At 32.6% G+C, this 12,447-nt stretch overlaps 1 protein-coding gene across 3 annotated transcripts in view; it reads left to right on the top strand.

Moving 5' to 3' along the window:
* The window catches only part of VPS54 (VPS54 subunit of GARP complex), a 75,024-nt gene that overhangs the window by 21,120 nt on the left and 41,457 nt on the right, over positions 1–12,447 (top strand). For all 3 annotated transcript variants that reach the window (XR_003907848.1, XM_029937466.1, XM_029937465.1), the window contains exons 8-11: positions 4,169–4,295; positions 5,220–5,327; positions 7,803–7,858; positions 8,830–8,926. Coding sequence is in view for 2 of the 3 variants with exons in the window: in XM_029937466.1 (XP_029793326.1) it covers positions 4,169–4,295; positions 5,220–5,327; positions 7,803–7,858; positions 8,830–8,926 (388 nt within the window). In the remaining variant the exon portion in view is untranslated. The remainder of the gene's footprint in view (positions 1–4,168; positions 4,296–5,219; positions 5,328–7,802; positions 7,859–8,829; positions 8,927–12,447) is intronic.

The raw sequence follows: 12,447 nt of genomic DNA, 5'->3' as shown, positions 1-12,447 counted from the left end.
GTTATATTATAAAGCTGTTGTGATCAAGACAGTATCATACTGGCACAAAAACAAACACATAGATCAATAGAATAGAATAAAAAACTCAGTAATAGACCCAAAACTATATGGTCAACTAAACTTTGAAAAAGCAGGAAAGAATGACCAGTGGAAAAAAAGACAGTCTCTTCAACAAATGGTGTTGGAGAAACTGGACCACTTTCTTATAGCACACACAAAAATAAATTCAAAATGGATGAAGGACCTAAATGTGAGACAGGAAACCATCAAAATCCTAGAAGAGAACACAGGCAGTAACCTCTCAGACTTCAGTCGTAGCAACTTCTTAGTGGAATCATGTCCTGACGCAAGGGAAACAAAAGTAAAAATAAACAATTGGGACTTCATTAAAATAAATGTCTTTTGCACAGTGAAGGAAGCAGTCAACAAAACTAAAAGGCAGTTTTTGGAATGGGAGAAGATATTTGCAAATGAGATAAAAGGTTTGTATCCAAAATACATAAAGAATTATCAAACTCAACATCCCCCAAAACAAATAATCCAGTGAAGACATGGGCAGAAGACATGAATAGACGTTTTTGCAAAGAAGACATCCAGATGGCTAAACAGACACATGAAAAGATGCTCAATATTGCTCATGATCAGGGAAATACAAATCAAAACTACATTGAAATACCACCTCATACTGGTCAGAGTGGCTAAAATGAACAACTCTGGAAACAACAGATGTTTGGGATGATGTGGAGAAAGGGAAACCTTGCACTGTTGGTGGGAATGCAGACTGGTGCAGCCCCTCTGGAAAACAGTATGGAGGTTCCTCAAAAACTTAAAAATAGAACTACACTATGATTCAGCATCTCATGGGTTACTTATAATGATATTCTGATTCTGTATTTCCTTATTCATTTATTAATCAGAATATTTCTGTAAAGTGATATTTCTCCATAACAATTATTTTGTAAAACTGAAGGATAATTCTTACATGGAGAGGCAGGATAAATTCTAGATTTTTTTTTTTTTTAATTTAGCTGTTTTAAAAATAAATAGAAAATCTCATATCTTTCAAAGTTAACTGATGATTTAAAACATTTTTGTAAGCATGTGGATTTATATATATTTGATTTAAGATTTTTGCTCTTTTTATTTTTGTCAATGTTCATAATGGTCTTTTTGTAGAATCCTCAAGTCCATTCTTGTGGACTTTTATATAATTCCATGAGCTTTTGATTGATAGTTTTCTTACTTTTATTATGATTAAATGTTCATATTATACATTTTTTGTCCCAGGCTTATAATTAACCATTTTTCTAAGGAGGACTAGTTTCTTTCAGGAAACTACTTATGCATTTATTTTATCCCACAATATACATAGAATGCTTTCAGAACTAATGGTATTATTACTACAAACATGGAGGATTTCTTTCTCTTCTTTAAGCTATACCCTGGTAGGATGAATGGATAAATTACATTTTAAAGTCACTTGAAATAATTCCTATTTGTGTACATTTGCTGCTAATTAAATGTACAATTAAGTTCATTTGTTTTATTGCTTTTGATATTTAAGGATTGAATTTTTTATTTTTATTTATTTTTCATTTTATTTTTGAGACAGAAGGGCAAGCAGGGGAGTGGTGGGGAGAGGCAGAGAGAGACAGGGAGACACAGAAGCCAAAGCAGGCTCCAGATTCTGAGCTGTCATCACAGAGCCTGACCCACAAACTGCAAGATCATGGCCTGAGCTAAAGTTGGATGCCCAACTGACTGAGCCACCCAGGCACTCCATAAGGATTGAATTTTTTAAAATGTAGTCTTGTACTATAACTATGTTAGGTAGTTTTATGGTTCTGAGTCAAATCTCTGAAACAAAAGATATTTAGAAAAATTTAACTTCATTCTGGTTTCTTCCTTCCCACCTATCCTATATAGGTCACCATTTTAAAAAATTTTAGTTTGTATTTATCCATCATCCATCCAGCCATCTTTTTCTCCGTTCATCATTATAGATAAGCATTTGTAAAACTGTATATAGTTTTCTCCACCTTGCTGTTTTAACCTTATCGTATACCCTGGAGATCACTCTACAGTATGTATTCTCAGTGGGGGGCTATCACCCTAAGAGGGCAGAAGTTGGTACTTGGGGGTGAAAGAAAAACTTTTATATTATAATGGCTTGTGGCCCTCCAGAGGGCCAAGGTATATAAACAGATATACAGTTTATCTGTGATATATTTGTGTGGGTAGGTGATTAGGAATAAAAATGTCTAAAAGGACTTCTTGGGGCAATAATGAAAAAAAGACTGAGAAACTGTAGCCATATATAGTATATTAATTGGTGTTCCTCAATTGTTTTAAAAGTGTATAGTGTCTCTTAGGATATAGTCAAGTAGCCCTCTGTTTTTCAGTATTTGGGTGGTTTCTATTTCTTTGCAGTTATGAACAGTGCTGCAATGAATGTATGTTCTTTTGTATTTTTAAGAGTGTATCTTTGAGACAGATACTGAGAAGTGAGATTCCCAGGTCAAAGATTAATTGCCTATGGGATTTTGCTGGACACTGCCAAACTTCCCTTATGGCAGTGTTTTAGTTTGTACTAATGATTATGTTCTAAATTAGCTTATTGTAAGGTATTGGTGTCATTTGTGAGAATCTTACTATCTTCTAATTAGCTCTGAGAAATTCAATTTTCATATTACAAAATGCAAATATATGTTATTTCACTATTGAATTTTTTTCAGAATTATCACTACACTGCTTACCAGATGTTGTTTAGGTGAGAAAAATGAATCTAAGAGGTCACATAGTTTATTTATTTTTTTTAAACTTTTAGTGTTTATTTTTGAGATAGAGCACATACATAGACAGGGGCGGAGAAAGAGGGAGACACAGAATCCGAAGCAGGCTCCAGGCTCTAAGCTGCCAGCACAGAACCCTACATGTGGCTTGAATTCACAAACCATGAGATCATGACCTGAGCTGAAGTTGGCTACTTAACCAACTGAGCCACCCAGGAACCCCAAAGGTCACATAGTTTAAACTAGTTTTTAAAAAATGTGCTGTATCTGGTCTTAGTAAAGACAGTTGCTAACATTAGTTTTTCAGGTAAATGGAGCGTATGTATTTTTAAATGTTTATTTTTTAATTCAATAACAAATGTCTAAATTTAAGGTAAAATTTAAATTTAGACTATTTAAATATACATGTTTTGAAACAGAACCAAAAATAGGGCTTAGATTTTTTTTTATATAATATGTAAACAGATTTTTCATTGGCCCATTTCACTTAATTTTTGAAATACTTTGGACCAACTAGATCACCCGTTTAATCAATTGTTTTTATAAAGTTTTTAGGTTGTATGGTAAAGATCCCTTTGTATGTGAAGTAGAGATCCTTAGTTCCCTGCTGAGCAGACTGCATGCATCATTCTTGTCTTTTGGATATTGCATGCTTTCTTTAGAGAAAGGGTTCTAAATCCTGTTTGCAATATTTGCCTTTACCATCCCCACAGCTCTGCTCATCTGATTAGAGTCCTTCTCTAATCCTTTGTAGGGTCTGTAAATATAGAGGTAGGTTAAAAAGGAACATTATATTTTAGGAGAAAAAGTTCCATGGATACACTGTTGCTTAAGTAGTTTTATATTTTCAGTTTTGTGTTCTAATGACTTTCCGTATAATGACCTGGGGGAAATTGCACAGTAACTCAGACCGTTCATAGCAGAGATTGAATTGAGTCCGTCTGTCCATGTGATCCTTTAGGTATTTATATCTCCCTGATAGGGCCATAGTAGGCACTTGTATTTGTGAAATAAATGAATGACTGGGGAGCTACTGTCATTGCCATGCAGTAAATGGTTAATTAGGGAAGGACTTAGAGCAGCTGAATATTTTGTCTGTGAAAAGCAGCCAAAAAAAAAGCAGTCATGAAGTTTCTAGAACCATGTTTCCTACAACACATTTAAGTGTTTGAAGGTTAAACATGTAAAGAGGAAAAGAATATGGGAGATGACATGAAACTGGCAGTTATTTTTGTTAAAAGACCCCATTTTACTCAAGCATTACATTGTTGCACAAATACTGTGGGCTAAAAAGTTTTGCTTACTAGTTTCCTTGATTGTAGAGTGAATTCGGGTTTTTAAAGAATATTTGTCACATTTTCTTCTTCCCTTTGTAGGCATTTGGGATCACAACTTTGTGAGTTAGAAAAACTGATAGATAAAATGATGATTGCAGAATTTTCTACTTATTCTCATAGTGATTTAAACAGACCACTGGATGATGACTGTCAAATTTTAGAAGAGGTAGGTGTTTTGATGCAGAAATTGATGTCATTGCTTATGTTAATTCCTAACAGTGTTAGTTTAGAACACATTCTTCTCAGATTATAATGAGCAAAAAAAATTTCAAGCTCTGTGAAGTCCTTCCCTATGTGGCTTTAGCAAGCACCCTAATTGTTCATTATCCTATGAAGTTAGAGAATAAAGTAATTTTATAATTTAATTAGAAATCAGAATAAAAATGAGGTCTTACATATAGCTTATAAACCAAGTTTAAAATATAGATACAGGATGAATTATCATATATCCATGTGTATGCATGTACTGGAGTTATGTCTTTTATAAAAGTGATCATTACTGTATAGTAACTTACCAGTCATTAACAGTAACTGAGCCCCTGTTATGAACATGTTTTATGCATCTACTTAACACATCATATCCAGGCTTCACTTATCTGGTAACTTTTCAATGCTAATTACCACCAAGAACTAGAAAAGGATCCAGAAACCCTGATAGCAGCCTAAGTAAAGAGATTTTTGTATGTGTTAGCAGTTAATCTCCCAGAAATAGTCCAGGTCATTATTTTAGATTCCTTGACCACTAATTTAAAAAGGGTTTGTAGAGTATTTATAGGTCATCAGGGTTTGAGAAGGATTATTTCTACCTACTTGTTGAAATAAGGCTAAAATATATTCATATTGTTTTGTCCCCAAGATTGTTTCATTTGATCCACTGTAGTGCATTAGGTTTTACCTGTTTTTAAAACCATGACTCCAGTTATCTGATGACAGGATTGCTGTAGAAGTTTTTTTGGGGGCTTCTAGATAATATCAAATGCAGGATAGAGATCTGAGAATCAAATAATAACCCTTGATATTGATTATTTCTACTTCTCAGTGAGATAATTCTGTATTTAAATTATGAAATTTCATACTTTTATTTTAATAGGAAAGACTTGTATCTCTTGTATTTGGACTTTTAAAACAAAGAAAACTTAATTTTTTAGAAATCTATAGTGAAGAAATGATTATTACAGCAAAGAATATCATTAAACAGGTAATTATACATTTTTATTTGATATATTTTGGTTTAGAATCTTTTCTTTAAATTTTTTAATGTTTATTTTTTGAGAGTGAGAGAACGTGGTTGGGGAGGAGCAGAGAGAAAGGGAGACAGAGAATATGAAGCAGGCTCCCCACTGTCAGTGCAGAGCCTGATGTGGGGCTTGAACTCATGAATTGCAAGACCTGACTGAGCCACCCAGGTGCCCCTAGAATCTTTTTACCAAATTTATTTTTACATGATCCTAGGGATAATATATATACATTATAATAGTAACATTTTCTCATTTATTTAAAAACTTAAAATACAGAAAAATAGAAGAAAAAATAGACCTAGTAGCCAAAAGATTATCACTTTAAGAATATTTCTCAGTGTATGGGCATGTGGGTGACTTAATTGATTGAGCATCTGAGTCTCGATTTCAGTTGTGGTCATGTAATCCCAGGACAATGGGATTGAGCCCCAGGGCCATTGGATCAAACCCCACGTGGGATCTGTGCAGGGTGGAACCTGGTTAAGATTTTCTCTCTCTCCCTTTGTCCCTCCCCGCTGCTTGTGTGTGTGTGTGTGCTTGCTCGTTCTCACTCTTAAGGGGAAAAAAGTATTTTTGAGTGTAATTCTAAGTGTAAATTGTTACTGATGTTTTTCATTATTGCTATCATACTGTATATATGTTTGTGAATTGTACTTGTATTTCAGTTAGAGTCATAAACATTTTCTCTTACAAGCCTTCAGAAACATCATTTTTGATGGTTGTGTAAAATCCATCAACAATTCTATTAGTTATACCTTTTCTCTGTGTTGAATGTTTACATTTTTTTCAGTTTGGTACTGTAGAACACTGTGGCACATTCTATTAGTTATACCTTTTCTCTGTGTTGAATGTTTACATTTTTTTCAGTTTGGTACTGTAGAACACTGTGGCACATATTTGGTATGAATTTTTGTTGGGTTTTTCAATAGTTAAGACTATGTTCTAGCTAATTCCTGGATGTGGAATTATTGGTCAGAGAGTGAAAAGTATTTTTAAAACTATTTGATAGAATTGAATTGGTTTCTAAAGAGATTTTACCAAATATACTCTCACCTGCAATAGTAAATATTTTCTCTTATCCTTATCCTCTTATCTTTAAGAAATTATGATTGTATTTTTTATGTATTTTTTTAGTCTTTGTTTTGCTGTTTTACTCTGATAAATATCATCAAACTTCAGTTTTTCTAAATATGAAAAAGAACAATTTTAAATATACTTACTAGGTTTAATGATCATCATCACCAGGTTGAATGTTCATTTCTGAGTTTATTTAATGTTTAAATAAAACAAGCAAAAAAAGATAATCATACCACCTTTTACTTCTTTTACACACTGATGAAAACACTGTATTTTACAATTGTTATGACCATTTTCAAAAATTGTTGTCAGTAGGTACTGTTGTAACTCAGCAATACACATAAATTGTATATATGTGTATATTGTGCAAATATACACATAAGTTGTAACTCAGCAATTTTACTCCCAGGTATTTAGCCAACAGAAATGCATACATAAATTTACTAAAGACAGCACAAAATTTCATGGCAGCACTATTTGTAATAAAAACTGGGAAAACCCAAATTCTTCTTTTTTGTTTTTTTGACAAACCCAAATTCTGTCTTCAGTAAAAAAAAAAAAAAAGAGTTGTGGTGTATTTGTATGAATATGGTACAGCAATGAGAATGAATAAATCACATGAAACAAATGGATGAATATCACATATATAATGTGGAGTCAAACCAGATACAAAGGAGTATATACTCTATGATTACACTTTTGTAATTAAACTATGATATTAGAATTAATCTGTGATATTAGAAATCAAGATAGTAGTATCTTTTGGGAGAAAGTAGTGACTAGGGGGAACAGAAGAGGTGCTTACGTTCAATTTCATGATCTGAGTTTTCCTTACACAAGTGTACTCTATTTGTAAAAATTATTGAGTTTTGAACATAATTTGTATAATTTTATATATGCGATACTATTTTTAAAACACTGCTATGTTGTAATTCCTAGGTTTCTCCTGAAGTCTAAGCATTTTTTTTAACTATTGCATATATTGCAAGAAAACATAACCTCCAAAATGAATTTTTTTGGAATTTTAATATGAGGCTCATTACATGTTCTTAAGAATTATGGTCTGGGTATCATTTGTTTGGTGTATGGTTTTGAGTAGTTTTAAATAGTAGGAGATTTTAGTTAATATACAGTTCAAGCATATCCTGGAATAATTATTTAATAGAGTAAGGATATAATGTTATAGTGTTTTGCACACCTTCAAGTGTGTATAAGAGACACAAGAGACATCTGGTAAAATGATCATAGTCATTGAGGTAATTTTCTTTTCGTGGAAGCCATTTTTAATATACAAATGAACCATGAAGTACTTAGAATTCTAAACATATTAATTGAACTTTTTTCCTTAAAATTTGCAGTGTGTGATTAATAAAGTTTCACGAATAGAAGAAATTGACACAGATGTTGTTGTGAAGTAAGTATAAATATTAGATTGGGAGTTATCAGTCAGGGGAAAGATGACACATTAGAATTTTCTGAGGAGGATTCAATTAAGGAATTATTTACTAAGGTATGGGCAGAGTGTAGGAAAATCACAAGTGACACTGCAGTATCTTTAAGGGACAAGGGATAAGAACAGTAGGCTTCAGAAGGAGAAGGACACTTAGTAGTTGAAAGAAAGACCTGTAGTAGTTGATCTTCAGTGCTGGAGGCAGTCATCCTGAGACAACCTCTCAGGGAGGGAGGTGGAACTATCTTTACCTTTCTTCCTTCCAGTCTTTTGTTAGGGCTCCCCCTTGGCCAAGCCCAGCAGGTCAGCCTCCCAGGGCAGAGAGAGAGTTGAGAGGGTACAACATAGGTATGGAGGAGAGAATTTGAAGATACTCCATTTCAGAGGAATTGCGGTATTAAGTTTAAATTATTTAGCTACATGATTAAAACCCAGCTCCTAATTGATTTTGAGAAATTTGAGTACATGATTTTGAATTGCCTTACGCCTATAATTTTTTGTTTTCACCCTTGAAATTCCTATTCTTTCATTTTGAGATTAGTGACAAATATTTTATAACTGTGAATCTAGTTCATATAGATACCTAAACTCTATTAAGTGTACCAAGATATGAATAGCAATATGGATCACTGTGAAACTTTTCTGGGCCAAACTCATAGAATGAGGATTGAGGGGTTTTGATTTATACACTATTACCTAGTGAAAACTCTGTTTCAGAATTAGTTGAAGCAAATGTAATAATGCAGGAATCACTAGTATTTGGAAAAATTAAGTTAATGGGATTTGTTAAGAGCCCTGTGGACCTGGAGAGTCCATAATTTTAAATTTAATTTTAAATTTTATTCCCTTCTATAGCTCAAATATAGAAGTATCTTTTGAAAATAAACTGCCCAAAGACAATCATTGTTTTTGTTTGAAAAACATTTTTTTCCTAGGCTTGCAGATCAGATGAGAATGTTGAATTTTCCACAGTGGTTTGATCTGCTAAAGGACATTTTCTCTAAGTTTACAATTTTCCTACAAAGAGTTAAGGTAAGCTTATGTGGTTATCTAGAATGTGGTTATCTAGAATAGCCCTAAAATTAAGTCCACTTTCTAGACATATAAAATACATATAAAATCAGATTAGAAAAACAAATGTAATTACTTTGTTTTTTGTAACTTTTTAATGTTTATTTATATATTTTGATGGGGGGAAGAATGGCAGAGAGAGAGGGAATCCCAAGCAGTTTCCATGCTGTCAACACAGAGCCTGATGCAGAGCTCAGTCCCACGAACTGTGAGATCATGACCTGAGCCAAAATCAAGAATGAAACATTGAACTGACTGAGCCACCCAGGCACCCTTGTTTTTGTAATTTCTCTAAAGAAGTGTGGTTTCAAATAAGATTTGAAGTGCTTCAGAGTATTTTGATATTCTATAATTTAGGATAATTTGTTTTATATTAAAATATAGTGCTTACTTGGCATTAAATATTATACAGTAATATTTCCGCTTGTGATTTTGTGATTTTTGAATCTCTAGATTATCTAGAGGCACAATATTGTGAAACACTCAAAAATATGTTCTAAACCACCACAGTTTTCCAGAAATATTTAATCCTGATATAATGGTATTTTTTAACATGTAATTTATATATAAATTGCTGTAATAATGTCCTTTATTGCAGGCTTCTATTTCACTTTTTAATCTGGGATCAAGTTAGGGATTATGTATTACATTTAATTATTCTGTCACTTTTGTATAATCACTTAATTTTAAACCACTCAGTATAAGGAGAAGAACACAGCATTTTTCAGAAGAGAAAAAGGTCAAAGACTAATGCATTGTGGTTAGAATCACCAACATGTCATAGCTGTGTTTTAATTAAGACAATGCTTAGGAATTACTGAATATCACAGGTTATTTGTGAAATTTGATATTCTTTGGATTATCAGATGTCAATATTGGTGTTACATGTTCTAGTTAACATCCCTGGCATCTCAGTATTCTCTTAAATGGTCTGGGGGACTTTGGTACTTAATCTGTGACATGACTTTATCAACATTGGAGTGATGCTAAGTCATGTGTATAACCTTTCTAAGTGGGAAAAATTTTTTTAAATGTGACTCACTGTACTTTAGGCTACCAAAATGTTGAGCCCATTCATTGGTAGTGATAGATAGCAAACCTGTAGATGTGGATGGCTCAAGTAATTAGACCATGTTTTCACTTTTTCTTATATTCCCACCATGATTTCATCATACACATTTCTATTATTATATGTCTTGATGTATACTGCAGATTGTAGAATCGATCAACTTTTTGCCAGTGTTCTTTTTTATTTAAGTATAATTAATATACAGTGTTCTAGGGGCACCTGGGTGGCTCAGTCAGTTAAGTGTCCGACTCGGCTCAGGTCATGATCTTGCAGTTTGTGAGATCAAGCCCTGCATCAGGCTCTGTGTTGACAGCTCAGAGCTTAGAGCCTTCTTTGGATTCTGTGTCTCCCTCTCTCTCTCGCCCTCCCCCACTAGTGCTCTGTCTCTCTCAAAAATAAACATTAAATATTTTAAAAAAATACACAGTGTTCTGTTAGTTTCAGGTGTATAATATAATGATTCAGCAGTTCTATAAATTACTTAGTGCTCATTACAATAAGTGTACTCTTAATCCTTTTCACCTATTTCACCCTTCTCCCCACCTGTCTTCTCTTTGGCAACCACCAGTTCTCTATATGTATGAGTCTGTTTTTTTCTCTCTTTTTTCCTCGTTCATTTGCTTTGTTTTTTTATATACCACATATGAATAAAATCATATGGTGTTTGTCTTTCTTTGACTTACTTCATTTAGCATTATACCCTCTAGATTCATCCATGTTGTTGCAAATGGCAAGATTTCATTCTTCTTTATGGTTGAGTAATGTTCCATTGTATACATATACCACATCTGTAGCCATTCATCTATGGATGAACACTTTTGCCAGTAATTTTTTTTATAGCCATTTCACCTTTAGGTTTTATATCAGTTAAACTAAGATCTTTATTTGAAACATGTACAGTATGGTAGTAGTGATTTGTCCTAGTTCTGGTTTCTCATTTTCACACTGAGACCCCTTAAACTAATAACTTCTGTATAATATTTTTTGAAGATGATATATAACCTATAAATATGGTACTTTTTTCTTTGAAAAAAGTTTGTGACTCTGTAAGGGTATGATTTCACTGAAAAATTATAAGCTGTTCATTTTTAATTGAGAATTTTTAGATAACTACAAATTGGAAAAAACCCAGATGTCTAACAGTAGAGTAAGGGTAAAGTAAATTTTGGCTGGTGTATTCATTTCCATGGAATATCATACAGCTGATTTTTAATGTTGAAGAAAATGCGTACATTATAATATTAAGGGAAGAAGCAGTGTGGACCTATTTATATGGTATGTTCTCAGCTACCTTAAAAAGATTTATTACCTCTTCGTCTTCATAGATTAAAGAGACAGTTTGTTTTTTGGTGGTTATCTTTTGGCAGTATAATTTAAATTTATTATTCATTTCTTTTTTTCTGTAAATTTTCTATAAAGAGAGGTGTATTACTTTTATAATCAGAAAAGGTTGTTTGGTTTTTACTAGTGTTTACTACATTATAGGAATAAACTATTTGAAGTTCATATTTAATTTGCCAGTATGCAAGGGTTCCAGTTTCTTTATATTCTAACACTTGTTTTTGTTTTTTGCTTTTTTGCTAGTAACCATCCTAATGGGTGTGAGGTGGTATCTCACTTGGTTTTGATTTGTATTTTTCTAATGATTAGTGATGTTGAGCATCCTTTCTTGTGCTTATTGGCCATTTGTATGTCTTCTTTGGAGAAATATTTTCTTTCCCATTTTTTAATCAGAATTTTTTTGTTGGGTTATAAGAGTTCTTTTATATATTGTGGCTGTTTAACCCCTTATCAGATATATGATAGGCAAGTTATTTTTAGTGTAACCTATTTAAGATACTTAATATATATGCAATATATTTTAGGGAGATTTCTACTTAAAAAATCAATTAAAATACAGAACTCCATCTTAAGCTTTAGGAAACCCATTTCTCTTGAGTAGTTCTTTATCACAAGTCACCTTTACTGTGACAAAAGATTGGTAAAAATTCTGATATGCATGACCTTGACACTCATTTATAAGATTTTTTTTTGAGTATAATACAATTTATTTTTTTTAACATATGCAATTATTTTCCATCATTTACAATACAGTAGTTACAATGACACTCCAAACAGAAAAGCAAAGTAAAAAATCAAAACCCCAACTTCTATTTCATGTAATTAGACTTATACAGAAATTAGGTTAAGTAATAACTAGTTAATCACCTAATTTCACAGCTATCTGAAGTGGCAATTTATATAGGAGCTTATCTATGATACATTCAAGATAAATGATACAATTTGTTACTTGCCCATAAGCTAAAACACAGCCTGCTTAATACCTTTCCTTAAATTCCACCTCTATACTACAATATACTTGAGGTCCATGCAAAAAAGTAGCTACCTTTTATATAGGAAATGGATGATTAAG

Source organism: Suricata suricatta, chromosome 4, assembly GCF_006229205.1.
Source record: "Suricata suricatta isolate VVHF042 chromosome 4, meerkat_22Aug2017_6uvM2_HiC, whole genome shotgun sequence".
NCBI classification, from domain to species: Eukaryota; Metazoa; Chordata; class Mammalia; order Carnivora; family Herpestidae; genus Suricata; species Suricata suricatta.
The sequence above is the reverse complement of the archived record's forward strand: the minus strand, read 5'-3'. Positions and strand labels throughout refer to the sequence as shown.